The sequence below is a fragment of the Vigna unguiculata genome, chromosome 2 (assembly GCF_004118075.2).
Source record: "Vigna unguiculata cultivar IT97K-499-35 chromosome 2, ASM411807v1, whole genome shotgun sequence".
NCBI classification, from domain to species: domain Eukaryota; kingdom Viridiplantae; phylum Streptophyta; class Magnoliopsida; order Fabales; family Fabaceae; genus Vigna; species Vigna unguiculata.
Genome location: NC_040280.1, coordinates 8,079,070 through 8,099,173, shown reverse-complemented (window position 1 = coordinate 8,099,173; position 20,104 = coordinate 8,079,070). Strand labels below are relative to the sequence as shown.

Below are 20,104 nucleotides of genomic sequence, written 5' to 3'. Positions count from 1 at the left end.
AGTAAAACAATTGATGAACATGATAGAAAATGAAGAAAGGATCGAACACTTAGCTTAAACTAAGACGTGATTCAAACTAGCTCTAGATACCACATAATGAAACTCTATGGAAGAAATTGGTGGATGAATAAAGCTTCCTTACATCGTGAAAGAAGATGCCCTGAGGTGTAGATGAATGATGGCAACATAATGTAGTATGGAAGAGATTCCTAAGAGGTTAGGCCAACTTAGGGAGGAAGGCTAGAGGAGAATTCTAGGTGAATAGCTCTAGCAATTGGACTTTTAAGGAAAATGAATCACAAAGTGTTCTCAACATGTAGCTTTGCAATAATCTCAAGAGTAACCTTACAATGAGTGTGAAGGCTTGCTTATATAGCCTAGCATTTTTCCAGCCACACTAATTAAGCATGTGCACTCTTAATTCTAGATCTAGATCTATATCTCCTTATTTGGTGGATCAAAGGACATGTGGCACTTCATACCTTCCACATTGTAGGATGTGCTTAATGTGCTAAGTGAGGAAAGTGCTTAAGCTAGCCACCCAACCAAGGATGAGTTCAAAGAGGCCAAGAGCCCAATTGAACTTAAACTTGGTGAACTTTGATCCAATATATACTAATGCACACATTATTAAAAGATGACCTAATTACATTGGCCGAAATACAATCTAGACAAATTTATCTATATCTTCCTTGTCCATTTGAATAATAGTTGAATAGCTTTGAGCTTTAAGGGATTTTGACAATCATTAGCTTCTTGAATCTTTTTAAGCATTCTTATAGTGATTGGGGCAAGTGGGCTTGGGCTTGGTGTTGAGCTTGATGAGCTTGATCTTGGGCTTAATAGGCTTAGGTCAAAGTCATAAAAGAATTAACTCATACTAAAATTTGTAAAAAGATTTCAACCCAACTCGACCCAAACTCGTGATGGGACAAATTGACTCACGGATTCTGATCTATTTTGGCAGCGCTACAAAATATATTTTAAGTTACATAATTCATAATCCTTTTCAAGTTATATATAATTAGATAATCAAAACCATATTTCAAATGTATAATTTAAAACATAATTTTGTAATTATAAACTACATAATTTGGTATATATTTTCAACAAATATAATTCAATTTATATTCTAGTTGTACTGTGTATAGTGTTTTAAACAACGTATTCTAGAATATAATTTTGAATTAAATATGAGATATTGTGATAAGGGCATATTAATAATTTTAATATTACATGGGAGGGAAATTATTTTGTTAATTAAATAAATATTTGATAAACGATAACTTAATTATAAGTCCTTTACAAATTTATGCCATTTCAATTTAGTTATTGATAAATTTTTATGGTACATTAAGTGTTTAATCAATTTATATTTTTTAATTGAATTCTTATTGTTAAATATTTCTATTTATAAGCGAGTGATGTAAATATTATTTTGTTATAATGATTGTGAGATATTATTTTATTGTTTTAAAATTTTATAATTTTCTAACTGTATAAATTTATAATTTATAATTTTATAATTTTATAATGTTATAATTTTTAATTTTTTAATTATATGATTTCATAATATATTAATTTTATAATTTTATGATTTTATAATTTTGAAATTTTATAATTACAAAATTATTAAATTATAAATTATAAAAATTTAAAATAATAAAATAATACGTGATAAAAATTCAACAAAATAACATAACAAAATAAGTATTCAAGAGCTACATCACTTTTAACAGACAAATTTAATAATTGGGATTCAATTGAATTGAAAAGTGTAAATTCATTGACTAGATCCAAAATTTTATTAGGCATTAAATTAAAATATGTCAAATTTATAAAGGAATTAAAATATAATTAAGCTCAATTAAAAAACTAACTTATATAAAATATACATAAATATATAAATATATGTTGAAGACTTTATTTATATATAAAATATATAAGTATATATAATTTTGTTCGATTATGATAAATTCTGTTAAACTTTTTTAATCAATTTGTTAAACTTAGTCTTTAAAAAGTAAACACTAACATAATGTAGTTAGATTGAATGAAAACATTATGTATTTTATAAAATTAGTCTTTATCAAATATTTGCTGAGGACAGTTTTTGCAAGCAAAACAATACAATGAACTAATTTACGAATCATGTTTTATAACTAATGCAATGCATTGATAGGTATAATTTTAGAGATTAATCAAACATTTTGATTGTATTTACTATTATTAGTGAGTTTAATATTTTTCCTATATTCTTAATAGTGAATCTATTTAAGAAGTTCCCTTCTCTAATATTTATTAATTTCAGAGTATAATTTTCGTGTTTCTTTGTAAGATTTTTTTATAGAATCTATTCTGTCTGTGTAAAATTTATATTAAAAATATTTTTTTTCCTTATTTGGAACTGTCTTAATCAAACATTAGAATAAAACAAATGTAATAGAAGAAGATTAACTTGACTAACCAAATAAAAAAAGAGAGAAAGAAAAGGATTTGATTCATTGATAGTCAAATCCAATCTGGAATCTCCAGACTCTGCCAGAAGCTCCCAAAGGCAAACCTTGGAAGGTAAATTTTCTTTTAGTCTTCTTTTCTGGCTATGATTTTGATTGCTTTTAATCTTCATTGATATGAATTTGATCTTTCTCTTCAAGTTTCGTTCTCATATCTGCCACTAATATTGGTTTAAACGTACACGAATCTACCTCGGGCTTGCACTAAACCATGAAAACAAATGAGAAGAACTCTCGCAGGCAAAATAAGATAACTTATGACAAATCTAAGTAAAAAAATCACGACGGTTTGAGATTTAGGTTACACCCCAGTTAGCACAAGGGTTTAAGTAAGTGTCTCCGACACTACGGTTAATGCTAGAAGTGATTTTGAATTTGTTGGACATTATTTGTCGGATAAATGCTTTGTGGAGAAGAAAATAAAAAGCTAGAATGGATTAATCTATGTCAAATAGGTTAAAATTAACTTTTTTATTTCAATTTTTGTAGAAGGTCTCTGATCTAACTTTACCCAAAGTTAAGGTGGGTAAGTTAAAAAAAAAAAAGTTTGACTTATTTTGTTTTCTATTTTTCTGCTTGGAGAAATTTATCTAAATAGAATTTTGCTGGATTATATCATGGAGGCTCCTTATGAAACTTGTTTCTGTGCTTAGCATTTGGTATGTGCAGCATTGCTTTTTGTTAATTCATTTGGAAGATGTAGCTGGTATAATGGTTCTTGTGTAGAATACAATGCAGTCTAAGTTCTGACAAAGAAAATATCGTTGTTATGCTGTACTTGGAAGTTGCTGGGAGAAAATGACCTTAGACTAGTACCTTGAGTTTATAACTAGAGTGTCTTGTACTGATAGTAATGGTTTCCTGCTTTTTCAGGTTCAGTACTTATTTTCTGGGTAGTCTTTCATTCACTTTTATCTCCCTCTTATACAATCTTTGAGACATGGGAATTTACATTACTGAAGGTTGTTGAGTTGCTTTTGCAGAGAGGATAGAGAAAAAGAGTCATCTTTGCATTGTTGGATAGTGATTGTCATTCCACTCTTCAATTTGGGCAACTAAAACCGGTTTGTATTGTTAGGTGTTATAGAACACAACTGTTATGTTATCAATCGAAGTTTTTATTGTGTTTAAATAGGTTTTTTATCTTCAGTTTGGTTGACATTTGCTTTTTACCTGGTTTATTGAAGTCAACATAACCTAAGTGATGTTAAATGGTAAATACAACGTTGACTAGGATATCAGAATATGAGCTAGGGTATGTATGTTTGATTTCAAAGTTGCAAGTGCTTTTGAGGGTTTCGCTACTGAAAAATATTCTTTATTTCTGGTAGAAAAGCTTCCCAAAACACTTTAGCTTGTCACAAAACAGGTCTCTAATGGTAAGTTATTTAATCTAGTTCGTGAGGGTTATTTTATGTATAATATTCTAATACAATAATCATCTTCATTAGGTATTGCTTGCACAACATTCTGTTATAGGCTGAGGGTAGAGAGAGACCATTGAGTATTTTTCTGTCATTTTGGGAAGTAGGAGCTTGTTGTTCTGGATATAGGATCTTATTTTCTCTAGCTTTTTGCTGCAATAACTGAGACTTTCTTCAGTTACTGAGATAATGCCTTACCATTTACATTTTAACCTTTGGTTCTATCAAATGAAGTGTACATTACTTTGTTAAGGAGTTCATTAATCAACGTGTACAGTATCACAAATTAAAAAGAATCTAGCCTTAGAATACAATTGAAGGTTAAGCATATATTAATTATAATAAAACATAATAAGCTCTCGTTCAATTAAAATAAAATGAATGTATAAGGTGCTTCCAAAACTAGCAAATTGTGATGGTCATTGTTTCGTGGAGCAATTTCATGAATTGGTACAAAATTTGAAGACAGCAGCCAATCTCACACCAGTCATGAATGAGTAATATGTATGTAAATATATGAGAAATGAGGATACAACTGAAATAAATGACAGAGACTTACATTCAGTTTTTGAATGGAATATTCCTATAACTATTATGTCCATAATAGTTGAAAATCCAATTATCCAACATTTTGCCACACCATTTTTAAACCAAATATACTTGTGATTCAGATTTCACATACAAATTATCAAAATATACATGTGTATAAGATTGATGTTACTGTTTGATAAGGTGAATAAGAGAGTCACCACATGCCGTGTTCAAGAGGCTCACAACTCATTAGGGAATAGGTGGCATGGACAGTAGTAAAAGTTTCTTTCTGAGAAACTCAAAAAGAAAACAAATAACCATACAAGTTTAGTAAGAACATGAGTGAGTTATCATCATATTGAGTGATGACTGGTAAGACTCTTGGTCCCTGTCTTCTTTCTTCAATTATAAGTTTTCCTTCCCAGGAATAATGCATGAACTTTCCTGTTTTTGTAGGATATATTATTTGTCAATTACTAAAAAAATTTGTAAACTCAATCCGTAAATTCCGTAACTGGTCAAAAAATTACTTTTCATTAAAAAATTATAAATTCAATAAAATGATTATGCATAATCAGAAGCACAATGTTCAACATCCTTCCTAGTGATTTTTTAATTTAATTTTTTTTTCACTCCCAATCTTTAAACCATAATTACATTTTACTTTTCTACCATTAAACAATAATTACATTTCACTTCTCTACTATTACAACCAGTATCTATCTAGTGTTTCCATCTAATATGTAACCTATTTCCTATAACATTTTTACTTTTTCTTTTAATAAATAACAATGCACGATTGCTTTCAATTAAATTTTATTCATTTCCAAGCATATTTTAAATTGATCCTAATTTTAATTTTCAACTACAAACATATTTTATAATTATTAAATAATTAAATATAGTTCCTAACTAATATCTGAAATCGAAACCCCTAAGTCTTAATTGTAAAATTTAATTCAAAAATCATTTATATATAATATAATATATATTATGTTGTCAACACCACAATAAATTTCTCCTTCTCCTGCACAGTGCGACGCAACACTTTCCTTCCTCTCCTAAACGTCGCAGCACGACGGCGAGACGCGATAGAGCGGCGAGGAGCGGCAAGCGAACGGCCCGCGACGAGAGGCGACTAAACGGCGGTGCGACAAGCAGCAAGTGAACATCAGTGCAGCAAGAGGACTCGATTGCACGGTGATTAAGCCAAGAACGAACACAAAAGCCGATGCAGAAGTGAAATCCTATATTAGGTGAGTTTTCTTCAGTTTCTCACACCAAACGACTATGGTGCTGCCGTTTTGGGTTGAAAAGATTTCTCCGAGTGTAATATATTCTATAGTGTATCCCAGTACCAGAAGGATTTTGCTATGTAAGGGTATGAAGGAGGGTTGTTGTATGCAGCCTTAGCCTTGCATATGCAAAGAGGATGTTTCTGGATTTAAACACATGACCAACCAGTCCTAATCGATGCCAAGGCTTGCCCTCTATAATATACATACTTTTTATTGAAAAATAAGTTTGTCAGAAATTATTTCGCTATGTAATCACAACTTTGTGGGTAATTGGCAAAAATTTTCTGAATGTAAGAAAGAAATTACCAATTGACTATTTTGTCTTGGAATTGGACCTGAAATTTCTGAATTTTTTGAGGAGTCGAATTAATTAATTTCTTAGTAACTAAAGTGGAAAGTGGATCAATGTTCAGGATCAAAAGTGTATATTGACCTCGTCTGTCAAAGAAATCACTGGAAGAAGTAATAGCACAGCTCGGATGAATAACACAGGAAGACTCAAGTCTTCTAGTTCTGAACTAGATCTTGATCGACCAAACATTGAGGATTACCTCCCTTCTGGATCCACCATTCAACAAGAACCTCATGGAAAGCTTTCTCTGTATGCCATCACTTTTTCCTTGTGTGGTTTGTACTGTTATTGGATACTGAATATAAGCTTGAAATGAAACAACAGTGTTTTCTTCAATAGATCTGTTAGAGAAGAAATTTTCAGGCATCATTTTAACATTCCGAGTTTTCTTTCTGATACTTTCTCAGGCATGACTTACTCAATATTTCCCCTACTTTATCCGAGGCAGCAGGTGCTATTGTAGATGTAAGCTTTTGCTGTGATCTTTTATTTGTTCTTTCCTTGTTTTGAGGTGTCAGTATTTTCTTTCAGGGACCCAAATCAGCAACTAATGTTGATATTATTATTATTATACCGAGAACTTACATAATTAGTTCTACATCTTTTAAATGCTGAACATTATCCTGCTAGCGCGTGTTGACTCGGCTTGGGTGGTTTGCTTATTGGTTGGAACTTTTAATAATGGGCAGGACTCATTCACAAGGTGCTTCAAGTCTAATCCTCCGGAACCATGGAATTGGAATCTATATCTGTTTCCTTTGTGGTGTTTTGGAGTTGTGATTCGATACTTGATTCTGTTTCCTATCAGGTTTGCCTTATTCCTAAATCTTAGTGCCACGTATCATACTTACTCATATAATAACTATTAAATCTTGAATCTTCCTAGCAAATTTTTAATGCTTATATATATATATATATATATATATATATATATACACATATATACACACACACGCACAGAGTTTTTTATTTCTTTTTAATTTTTAGAATTAGGTATTGAGATTAGCTGTCTCAGAAATATGATTATTAGGAATTTGAACTTTGTCTTTGACCACATCGAGTTACACCCTTTCTATTTGGTTTTGGTCTGTATATCTGTGTGACTATCTTTACTACTGATATAGTGAAAAGGTTTTCTGTTCTGAACTGGTTGAGGAAGTCCTTAGCATGACTAACTATAAGTACATGGTTTTGCAGTATCTAATATTAGGAAACTGGGAAAATATACGGACCCAGAATGGAAGATATTTTCTCTAAATACGAGATACAGTTAATGAGTTACTTTGCAGTCATTTTTTTTGTCCAAGTGATGCCAACCTCATTGACACTGCAGGGTTATAGGGTTAACACTAGGATGGATAATATTTCTTTCATCCTTCATTCCAGTGCACTTCCTATTGAAAGGACATGACAAGTTAAGGAGAAGTATTGAGGTGCATATTCAACTCATTCCATCTTTTCTATTTGAACATTTTTCTTAACATTGGTCTCCATCTCATTACTAAAACTACAGTTGATGACCATTCCCGCAGCTGAGTTGCATGAAATGAACATAAGCTCGTTACATTTTAACTTTCTGATACAGATTACCTTCAAGGATGATAAATTTCTTTTTATTTGTTTCTAGTGCTACTAATATTGAATTTATATGACATGCTAATAATGTTTTCTAAAATAAGTTATTGCCAACTATTTCTAGCCCTGTATAGCAGCTAGCTACACGGAGCAGAATTTTGTATGGTAATGTGTCTTCTAATGGCTGTTGTTGCAGCAGCAAAACAGCCACAATAGCAGCTGTTACCCGTGCTACAGTGGTGTACTGTGAGGCATTTTGAAAATTTATTTTTAGCCCTTGAGTCATTTAGTGGGCATGTTGAAGTTTTCATCCCCTGCTTCAGATCTTAACAAAACCCTCATTAAGATGTAGTTTCCCATGCTCCTTTCTTTTGTAGGTCCAACACCCATGTACCTTTGGTTGTATTCCCAATTATTGGGAAAAGTTCCATATTGACTAGACTTATTATTGGATCACATATCTTATAGGAAACCTAATAGTGTTGGACATGAGGTGGTATACATTGGTTAAACTCAAGTAAGATTGATCAATACCTAAATTGTGATACTTTTACTTCTATGTTTTTCCTTCTTTGTTGTATTGTTAATTATAAATATAGTAAGTTAGTTTTTTTTTTCTTTTGTATAAAACAAAAATTAAAAATGGTCGCCTATCTATAGAATATATACTTCAGATTGTGTCCAAATTTGGTAATCCTTGTGTACTTCCATTCAAGCGTTATAAATTTGAAGATTCATTTGGATTCAAATATCTATTATCTAGCTTCAACATGTTGCCTCATCTTTTGGGAAAACGTGGTCTTTCCTTTTCACTTTAAATAATGGAAGATGAAATTAATAGAAGGTTTGTTGGAAAAGAAAAAAATATTGAAAGGCCACAATTTAAAATTCAAATGATTTAAATTAATTAGACTAAATGCGACAACTAATAGATGATAAATGATGAAATTGAAAACTACTACTGTAAAGGTGTCTTCTTTTATCGTTGAAGTTCCATAGTTTTTAGCCATTCTATTTGTAGGCATTATTTAAATTTTTTCTTCTGTGTATTGGTTTACTTGATTGACAGAAGCTGTATGCAGTGGAGTGCATTGTTCATGTTATTTTTCTATTTTTGTTGTGGTGGCATGTGTGCTGAGAATAGAAAAAATAGGGTTTGAGATTAATCTCCCTTGTGTATAAATCACACACAGGATAATCTATTTATAATAGAAAGTGGTACAACTAAAAAGAGTAACTGAAAATAAATAGAGTAAATTGAAGATATTGTTTGATATTGTGATTAACAATATCTAACAATATCTTAACAATATCAAACAATATCTAACAGCATGAATTGGGAATGGTCTCTCTGACATACATCATCTTTTCTCCCTCTGCTGAGTATTAACACTGGCACGTTGTAAATTGTTCATTTCCTTCAGAGATCTTTGGTAGAGATGATGTGCAGTTTCTTTGTTGCATCTTGGACTGGGGTTGTTAAGTATCATGGACCAAGGCCTAGTAGGCGACCAAAACAGGTTTGATTAATGTTGTTGTATTATCCTTAGTTATGTATTCAAGGAGTAAATATTATCTATTCTAATTTGAGCTTCCCCTTCATTTGTTGAGCAGGTTTTTGTAGCCAACCATACTTCCATGATTGATTTCATTGTCTTAGAACAGATGACAGCTTTTGCTGTTATTATGCAGAAGCATCCTGGATGGGTTGGTAAGCATTTAGAGCTGACATCTATGATAGAAATATGATACACAAACTTTTGCCTTCATCATCCATAACAAGCTGTATATTCTAACTCCTAATCATTGGTACGTTGATGATTATATGTGATTACAAGATTCTAGCTACAAACAGAAGGTGAATAGTTCACCAAATATGCGTAAAAAACGAAAATGAAAAGAAAAAACTTAGGTTCAAGCACTATATCCCTTCTATATGGTTGGGCAGTCTAAATGAAAAAGGACTTGCTGTTGAGCAGTCTAAATGGTTGTCTGGAAGAATAGGGTGTGTGAAAGTGCAGAACAATTAGGGATGATTTAATTAAACTTCCATCTTTTGAGAAAAATCAAATTGAATCAGTATCATAATTTATCTTAAACAAACTATTTGTGAATTTTCTTAAAAAATTAGCTATTATACAGGATTATTGCAGAGTACCATTTTGGAGAGTCTAGGTTGCATCTGGTTCAACCGTGCAGAGGCAAAGGATAGGGAAATTGTTGCAAAGAAGTGAGTATAAATAAAGATGTTACAAAATCTATTTCAATTCTAGTTCCTTTTTACTTACAGAATATTTCATGTCTCAGATTAAGGGATCATGTCCAGGGTGCTGATAACAACCCCCTTCTCATATTTCCCGAAGGAACTTGTGTAAATAATCACTATACAGTCATGTTCAAGAAGGTATGCTAATTACTTTCTTATGCTGCTCATTTAAAATGCCCTTGTTCTCCCATCTTATTTTCGGAATAATTTTTTTATTCTTTAATTTTGTACCTGCTAATTTCTATTTCCGTTTCTGTACTCGATAAATTTGTATTGATTTGAAGCTTTCTAATTTTCAATGGTGTTTAGGGTGCATTTGAACTTGGCTGCACAGTTTGCCCAGTTGCAATCAAGTACAATAAAATTTTTGTTGATGCTTTTTGGAATAGTAGAAAGTAAGAAGATGCTTCTCACATCAAATGTTTCTATAGTGCTGTTTACGGCTGCATTTGACTTTGCATTTGGTACATTTTCAGGCAATCGTTCACTATGCATCTGTTGCAGCTAATGACATCTTGGGCAGTTGTTTGTGATGTTTGGTACTTGGAGCCACAAAGTCTGAAGCCAGGAGAGACACCAATTGAGTTTGCAGAAAGGTAAATAATGTTGGTCATGATTGTATGGTGGGAGATATATGTTTGGCTTTATCTTGGTCTTGAGATAGTCACTGTTTAATTAATTATGCAGGGTGAGAGACATAATCTCATTGCGTGCTGGTCTTAAAAAGGTTCCTTGGGATGGATATCTAAAGTATTCTCGTCCTAGCCCAAAGCACAGAGAAAGGAAGTAAGTTAAATTTCTTGAATTCTTTTCCATAGTGTGCAATTTTCTGTCATATGGTCAGTCACACAAGGGTGTTATAGTTTAATATTTATAGGATTGGTTAATATTTATGGTCCGTCACAATTTGAGACTCTTAATTGCTTTCTCCATTAATATTTATAGAATTGGTTAAATACTAGAAACATGATATTTTGCAAGTTGGAACAAATTCCGTTTGTTAGAATTTACGTATACTAGAATTTTTGTGTTATAGAATGTATATTTTTGTTCATTTGATGTTGATGTTACTTAAGCTTGTTGGTTATCATGCATCTGTAGGCAACAGAGCTTTGCGGAGTTAGTGCTGCGGCGATTGGAGGAAAAGTGATGTGTATCTGTGTAGATTGTTTTTACTTGTTCTTAGTGATGTTATTCTTGAACCCTTTTCATGTTTTTTTTACAATGCTACTATTATGTTTACATTTATTCAGATATGCGTATATTCCCAATAACGAAGTTTTTCAATAAATTTTCTCATGGATTGTTGCTGTCTGTACAAACTGGTGAGAGTAACATCTTTAAGGGTGTGTTTGGATTGGGATTTGAATTGATTTGAGGGGATTGTGAGAGGATTGTTTTATTGTTATTTTAAATGTAAATAATGAAAATGACATTAAAATTAAATTAAAATTGGTATTTATAATTAAAAAAAAGGTTAAAATTGGAAAGGTAAAATTAAAATTAAAAGGAAATTGTGGAAAAAAAAATGTAGTTACATTTTTTAAATACTATGGTGGTGTTATGTTTCTCATCCCCCAACAAAATATAACCATTTAACAACTTATAAATGATAACTTAAATCATCTAGCAAATTAAAATTCATTTAATAACTTAAATAATAATATTTTAATAATAATTATTTTATTTTACTTTATTTTAAGATAGGTAGTAAAATGTGTTGGACTCTCAAATATATGAATGTTATAATATGGATGGAGAAAATCTTCTGTCTTATTGCATGAAAAACTGGCTAATATATAGCCTTACATAAAGTTGAAGTAACTGACAAAAACAAACATTCTATTGCTTTCTAATATCATGAAGGACTTATAGTACTTATTTAATAACAATAAAACTGCATAACAAAATTGCAATTGCAATAAGAAAACTGCTCCTAAATTTATGTATCACATAATTGACTAACAAATCCTCTTTTCAACTTAATGTTTTGTGTAATCAATTTATATTTGACTCTGAACAAACTCCTAGTAACTTGCGTAATTTTTGGTAAGTATCAGCTTGAGTGGTTTTGTCATGATATCAGCTACTTGTTGTTGTGTCCAACAATACTTCATCTCAATAGTTTCTGCCTTTGTTAGATTTCTCATAAAATGAAAGTGAACATCAATATGTTTGCAACGACCATGCATTATTGGATTCTTTGACAACTTAATGGACGAGCTATTGTCACAGTGGATAATAGTAGTTATAATCATTGTCAGTATAACCAAAAAGCTCTTGGTTTCCTCCCTTGTAGAAAATTCCAAACTCGATTGTTCCCTTTAAATATCTCAACACCCTTTTGGCCACCACTAAATGTAACTTAGTGGGATTCTCCATATATCTACTAATTAGATTCACCACAAACATCGTACCAGGTTGAGTAGATGTAAGATACATAAGACTTCCCACAATTTGTTTATAGTAGGTCTTATCCACCTTTACACTAGTTTCATCCTTTGTGAGTCAAGCACCATGTACAATTGGAGTTTACACAAAATTGCTTTTATCCATTCCAAATCTTTGTAGCATTTCTTATGCATATTTCTTTTGACAAAAAAATGCCATCTAATCGCTGCACCGCCTCAAGACCCAGAAAATACCTCCTTTTTTCGAGGTCTATCATATCAAACTCATGCTTCATAGAGCTTTTAAACCTTGCAAACATCAACTCATCATTTCCAGTAAAAATAAGATCATCAACATACAAACTAACAATTAACACTATATCTTCTTTTTCTCTTTTCACAAATAAGGTATGTTCATAGTCACACTTCTCAAAACCTTCCTTTAAAAAATATGCTTTTATACGACTATACCAAGCACGTGGTGCTTGCTTAAGTCCGTAAAGAGCCTTCTTCAATTTATACACTTTATGCTCATCTCCTTTCTTTTCACAACCACAAGGTTGGTCCACACACATCGTTTCATCCAACTTACCATGTAAGAATGCTGACTTTACATCGAGTTGATAGATTAACCATCCCTTTTGAGCTGCAAGGGCTACAACCAACCTTATTGTCTCCATGCGAGCCATTGGTGCAAATACTTTAGTATAGTCTACCCCATACTCTTGTGCATACCCCTTTACTACAAGCCTGGCTTTATACTTGTCTACCTCTCCATTCTCTTTGAATTTGGTTTTATAAATCCACTTCACTCCAACTTTCTTGGCTCCATCTGGTAATTCCATCAATTCCCATGTGCCATTTATATTTATTGTTTCCATCTCCTCATCCATGGCTTTCCTCCATTTTTCAATTTTAACAGCAACATCAAAGTGAATAGGATCACGTTCACCACCTACCAACATGGTAGATAGAGCTAGATTAGCTTCAGTACTATCTTAAGAAAAACCTTCTCCAGTTTCATAGTCTTCCATCCAAAGTGGTGGTCTTCTACACCTTCGTTGTTCAGGACTTTCAAATGTTGGATCAAAGATATTGTCTTCGTTCGGGGTATCTGCATTATTCTGCCATGCCTCATGTTCTTCGTCTACAAGAGCTTCATGTTCTTCTTCTACAAGAACGTCATGTTCTTCTTCTATAACCACATCTTTATCACCCCATTCTAAATCACATAAGATGGCTTCTTCATACTTCTTATTCCAATCCCAACTTTTGTCCTCGTCAAATACAATGTCCATGCTTATAAAAATTTTCTATGAAACTGGATCATAAAGTTTGTATGCTTTTGATACTTCACTCACCCCCAATAAAACACAACACAAGCTTTTATCATCCAGCTTAGTTCTTTTAGCATCAGGCACATGCACATAGCAAAGACATCCAAAGACTCTAAAATACTTAATTGAAGGATTGACTCTGCTCCAGGCTTCTTTTGGCGTCTTGTTTTTCACTGCTAATGTGGGACATCAGTTCAAAATATGCACAGACCAAGTGGCAGCTTCAGCCCAAAAATTCTTGGGCATTTTCTTCTCTAAAAGCATGCTCCGAACCATGTTCATAATGGTTATGTTCTTCCGCTCAACAATCCCGTTCTGTTGTGGTGTATATGAAGTTGTCAATTGCCTACGAATACCATTTTCACAACAAAAATTGGTAAATTCTCCCCCGCGATCAGTGCGCAAGCCTCCGATTAATGACTCAACTTCCTTCTCAACATGAATCTTAAAATTCTTAAAGGCAGAAAAAGCCTCTGATTTTTCTGTCAGGAAATAAATCCAAGTTTTTCTACTGAAATCATCAATAAAAGTGAGCAAATACCTCTTTTTGATGTTAGAGATAGGTGTCATTGGTCCACATATGTCTGCATGGACTAATTGTAGAACCTGTGTGGCTCTCCAAGTACTTTTCTTCGGGAAGGAATCACGAGATTGTTTTCCTATCAAACAATCCTTGCACAATTTTATAGGAACCTTCATTATTGACAAACCATACACCATATTGTGTTGGGACAACGTATGTAAACCCCAAAAATTTAAATGCCCATATCGACAATGCCAAAGATGCATTGCATCCTCTGTAACTGTGTGAAAGTAGGTGAATTCAATAGGTTGTGGTATGACATGAATTTTGAACATTCAGTTGGAGGATATTCTGGTTTCCATGATCAAACCACTTTCAGGATGAAATACTTTGCACTTTCCACGTTGACATAGAATATTGAGCCCATTTTCTTGTAGTTGTCCAATACTTAATAAGTTATTCCTTAAATCAGGAACAAAAAAAAAACTATAATAATGATATAAGTTTTATCATTCATATTTAATTGAATGTTACCTTTGCCAGTTACATTCATGCTAGAGTTATTGCCCAATTTGATAGAATCTTTGTAACTTTCATCAAGATATGAAAAATACTCCTTTTTCTCGCACATGTGATTGCTACATCCGGAGTCAAGAAACCAGATAACTTCTTCATTTGCCACGTTCATGTCATTGTAGGCCATCAACAACATTTCTTCATTGGTCTCTACATAGTTGGCTTCTTTCCTTTGGTTTGAACATTCCCAATTGAAATGTCCAAGTTGGTGACAAGTATAGCATTCCAATGTGGATTTGTCGAATCCACTTATGCTACTTCCGTGTTCGCGTCCTCTTCCTCGTCGTCCATAGCCTCCACGACCTCGTCCCCGTTCTGCAGTGTAATCTGAATGAGCAATTTGTAGGGCTTGCTCTTATGCAACATGAGAAACCATGCGTATTCATGGACAAGCAGGCTACTTTGCAATTCATCAATGGTCAATGTCTCGGTGTCCTTGGACTCCTCAATGGAACATACCACATAATCAAACTTCAAAGTCATGGATCTTAGAATTTTTTCCACTACGACAACATCTCCTTTGTTTTCACCATTAGCTTTTATCTTGTTGGGTATGAAGAGTGTTCGAGAAAAATACTCGTTTACAGATTCCCCACCCTTCATGTGAAGAATTTCAAATTCCTTCCGTAGAGCTTGTAATTGTGTCCGCTTAACTCGCGAAGTGCCTTGATATTTTTGCTTTAGAGAATCCCATATATCATTTGCTGTGTTTTTATTGAGAATCGTTTCTAGGATTAAACGATCCAAAGCTTGAAATAAGTAGTTCTTTGCCTTTAAATCTTTTAATCTCTGATCATCTATATGCTTCCTCAGTACTTCGGTAAGAGATTCTGCAAATTCAGGAACACCATTTTCCACCATACTCCAGTATTCCTTTGAACACAAGAAGTTCTCCATGAGTATTGCCCAATGATCATAATTCCTATCAAACTTTGGTAAAGCGAGCTGGATGAATGAACTTTCTGATGCCATAATGTATTACTCTTTTAGAAGATTGCTGCTTCGGTTTTGGATCAGGCCCTGTGATGGAGCTATGATACCAGAATGTTGGACTCTTAGATATATGAACATTATAATATGGATGGAGAAAATATTTTGTCTTGTTGAATGAAAAACTGGCTAATAAATAGCCTTACATAAAGTTGAAGTAACCGACTGTCAACACCCAATTTCGTCCGGGCGAATAAAATTATTTTCAAAAAATATAAAATATAAAAAAATAAAAGTTTTTAGTTAAAGGAAAATAAAAAAAAATGTGTGAAACAAAATTTTCTTCAAAACTTTAATTTTAGAAAAAAAAAAGAAAAAAGAGAGATGAAAAAAAGAAGAAAAAAAAGAAGGAAGAATCCAATATGTTATTAATTATCACACTCATTTTCATGAGCCCAACAACTCAAATATTTTATACCATTTGTTTATGAAAGATAAATTAGTGATATGATTGTAATGATTAGAAGCAATATCTCTTCAAATGTTAAGAATCAATATTACTAACTAATATTGATTTTGTTCTCTGATTTGTTGACGATTAGAATCAATATTATTGGTCTGGATTGATTTTGTTCTTTGATTTGCTGCGATTTAATTCTCATAATGTGCTGCTATCATGACCAACTCCTTCCTTATATTGTTCATTTTTATCAATTATTATTATTATTTTTAAATCATTAAAAAATATTTTTTTTCCATTTCTTTGGTGTCTGTTTGACCGCTCGCGTCACATGACACCCATTTTAGACTTTCATTCTTTTCTTTTCTAAAAAATATATATCAATCTAAGAATAAAAAATATTTTTCTTTGTTTACTCTTTAATATCTATCTGGTTGCTCACGTTGCAGTGACATTCACATCCACTTTTAAATAACTTTAAAAAAATATGAAAAATTATAAAAGATAAAAAAATCAAAGATTAAAAAAATGAATTTATTTTCAGTGTTTGTTCGGCCGCTCGCGTCGCGTGACATCAATATTAAAATAATACTAAAAAATTAAATAGAAAGGTTTTCAAAATTATTAAAAAATTAAATCATTTTTTCAACTATTTTTCTAAATAGTTGTTTATAAAGAACTACGTAACCCTGATTCTCCGTTCACATGGAGATACGTAGGAGGGAGGATTAATCCTCGTTGGGCCTAAAAGTCCAAAAAAAAATATTTTTGTTTCTTTTGTAAATTTATTTATTATTATTTTTGGTGAAAATAAATATTTTAAAAAACCACATAACTTTTGCACATTTAATTAAAGGTACCGTCTTAGAACGGTCGTTGTGGGGTGCTAATACCTTCCCCACGTGTAACCGACTTTTGGACTCAAAATCTGGTTATTTGTAGACCTTGTTTTATCTTTTTTGGTTTTTCCTTAGTTTTCCTTAGTTTTTGTATTTGGAATAATTGTCAGGTGGGGGTTTTGGGTATACCTTGTATTCTCCCTTCACACACACATTTTGTTCATTACATGAGTGGGGCCCTATACCCGGGTCTGAGTTGCTTAGAATTAGAGGGAATTGTGTAAGAGTGTCACAGTGGATGTACTTCCCAAGTGGTCATTGTGAGAACCCCAGCTAGAGTTTGTTTGCTTCATTGGTACTCCCACTTCTTGTTGTTTACCATCTGTTGTAGGAAATTCCATGAAATGGGCCATAGATCTAGTGACCTTGATATTTAGGTATTAGGGAACTATCCTTGTGAGCACGTATACTTTCCCTTAGAACTTTAAGCGTCAAACTCATGTTAAATAAAGACACTAAAGGGAGACTATTTGCGTCCTTTACCCTCACTTTTCCTTGTATAATAATAAATTCATCACAAACACATCATTATTAGCCATAAACATACATTTCATTAGCATATTATGTGAATAAGTGTCATGCAAGGCACAAACATGCATTGCATTCCATTTTGTGGTCATTCATGATACCTTATCCAAAGATTCAAACATATAGCATGCATCAACATAAATTTTGGAAAATAAACAAAAAGAAATTGCAGTACAATAAGTTCAAATTGTTTTCCACTTTCTTTATCACCAAATTCTTGAAATCTTTCTTATGAAAATTTGAGAAAATGATAAAACATTCTTTGGTCAAATTAGTGGGTTAAATAAAGAAATAAACTTTTGTTTGTTATCATGTCTTTTGAAGCATCATCTAGTCTTGCATACATGAAATTGCTCAAATCCATCTTCTTTTCCATCTCTCTTCCACCATAAACCTTGTTTTCATTTCCATGGAGGATAATCATAAAGGGGACACATACCTTAAAAATGATTACAAGAAACTCTCTAAACAAAAAAAAAATGAAGGATAATTAGCTAGGCCGAAAACTCTAATGGACGACAAGCTAGGCAAAAATAAGACAAAAAAAAGTGAAAAAAAAAAACAAAACAAGGGACATCTTGTCACATGAACTAGGTTATTTTCCTCTGAATTAAAGTTTTTGTTGAGAAAAATTAACCATGATTTGAAATGATGTATGACCATGTTTCTTTATCCAAAAAATTAGAAGTAATTATCCTTTGCTACCCGATTTGAGCCTTTCAACAAATTTCTTTCAAATTATCCTAAACAACACACTAAGGGTTGACATAATGTTTGCATTTGTTTCATCCGATTGGTAGTTCACCAATACAAAAATATCAAAAAAAGAAAAAAGAAAAAGAAAGAAATGATATGGTTATATAGAAAAAAAAAGCAAAAGTTTGAAGAATGAGAATAAAAAGGTCAAAATATAGAAAGAAAAAAAAGGTGAACAAGAAGAAGTCAAACAAATTCTGAATGAAACATTATTCAAAGATCCTTGTTGAAACAATCCTCACATCACTTGTTTGGGCCTTTACTATCATTTACTTCCATACCCCTAGCCTTGGCCACAATACAAGCCTAATAAAGTCCACACAGATCAAAGATTGGTTGTTATCTTTCGAAGGTTTTAATTTAGAGGAAAATTTGATTTGCTAATAGGTTTGTTCTAAAAGAATTAAAAAAAAAAGATTAAAAAAGTGTATTCAGAGATTTGCTTTTAAATACTGGGGTAGTTTATTTTGGGGTGACATATTTCCAAAGCTTCAAAATTAGCATGGGAAATTAGACAATTAAGCTAAATTTGGGTTGTCCTATTTCAATTCATTCTTCATGAAACTCCATCTTTGCTACAACAATAACCGCGCTCTAAGCCTAAACTTTGACCAACCTTAAAATAGTCCATCTTTATCAATGCCAAACCTAAACTGGTTCAGTCACTTTGTTTATTCCCATAATTCATTCTGAATTGGGGCATTTATTTACATCAAAGGCTGTGATCACATTAGGGGCAACTTGTGAAGACCTCATCATTTTTCAATCTCCTCAATTGGGAAAAGTCAAACATGCTTTTGCACCCTAAGACCATCATTGAAAATCATTTCAGAAAAAAAAGTCAGCAATGATTTTTTTTTTGTTTAAGTCTCAAAAATGTTAGACATTCATGCAGTGTTTGTTCATACTTCAAGAGCAAAATTCAGGTTCGTTTATCCTTTTATACATCAAGACCCTCTGCAAGGCAATGGTCATTGATTTCCTTATGTTCACATCAAGACCCTCTGCGAAGCAATGGTCATTGATTTACTTATGTTCACGACCCTCTACAACGCAATGGTCATTGATTTCCTTATGCTTACATCAAGACCCTCTACAAAGCAATGGTCATGGTTTTCTCATCATCGAGGCCCTCTGCGAGGCAATGATCATCGATCTCTTTACATCAAGACCCTCTGCAAGGCAATGGTCATTGATTTCCTATGTCACATCAAGACCATCTGCAAAGCAATGATCATGGTTTTTCTCAACATCGAGGCCCTCTGCGAGGCAATGGTCATCGATCTCCTTACATCAAGACCCTCTGCAAGGCAATGGTCATTGATTTCTTATGTCACATCGAGGCCCTCTACGAGGCAATGGTCATCAATCTCTTTACATCAAGACCCTCTGTGAGGCAATGGTCATTGATTTCTTTTGTCAGATCGTGACCCTCTACATGGTAATGGTCACCGAATCTTTGAATAGACCCTCTCCACGGAAGTGGGCTAATTTGTTTTTTTTTTTTCAAAAAAGTAAAAAAAAAAAAGAACAAAAAGAGTATGGTTTTTCGGATCGGGACCCTCTAAATGGTAATGATCGCTGAATCCTTAAGATATAGACTCTCTCCTCGGGATTGGCCTATTTTTTTTTTAAAAAAATGTAAAAAAGAAAATGTTGTGTCGAATTAGGACCCTCTACTTGGTAATGGTCACCTAGTTCTTTTCTTTCAGATACATACCATCTCAACTGGAATGGTCAAGT

At 32.6% G+C, this 20,104-nt stretch overlaps 1 protein-coding gene across 3 annotated transcripts; it reads left to right on the top strand.

Moving 5' to 3' along the window:
• Positions 1–2,463: 2,463 nt before the first annotated feature.
• LOC114173987 (glycerol-3-phosphate acyltransferase 9) lies at positions 2,464–11,335 on the top strand. 3 transcript variants are annotated; one of them, XM_028058702.1, is made up of 16 exons: positions 2,464–2,571; positions 3,390–3,409; positions 3,500–3,580; positions 5,507–5,727; positions 6,183–6,370; positions 6,529–6,586; positions 6,811–6,929; positions 7,455–7,554; positions 9,121–9,216; positions 9,311–9,407; positions 9,839–9,926; positions 10,004–10,100; positions 10,272–10,357; positions 10,439–10,558; positions 10,650–10,748; positions 11,064–11,335. In XM_028058702.1, exons 5-16 carry the CDS (start codon positions 6,249–6,251, stop codon positions 11,110–11,112), a joined length of 1,131 nt encoding a protein of 376 aa, XP_027914503.1. In that variant the 5' UTR covers positions 2,464–2,571; positions 3,390–3,409; positions 3,500–3,580; positions 5,507–5,727; positions 6,183–6,248; the 3' UTR covers positions 11,113–11,335. The 3 variants fall into 3 exon arrangements, with proteins under 3 accessions (XP_027914503.1, XP_027914504.1, XP_027914505.1); XM_028058703.1 differs by lacking the exon at positions 3,390–3,409; XM_028058704.1 differs by lacking the exons at positions 3,390–3,409; positions 3,500–3,580.
• The last annotated feature ends 8,769 nt before the right edge of the window (positions 11,336–20,104 follow it).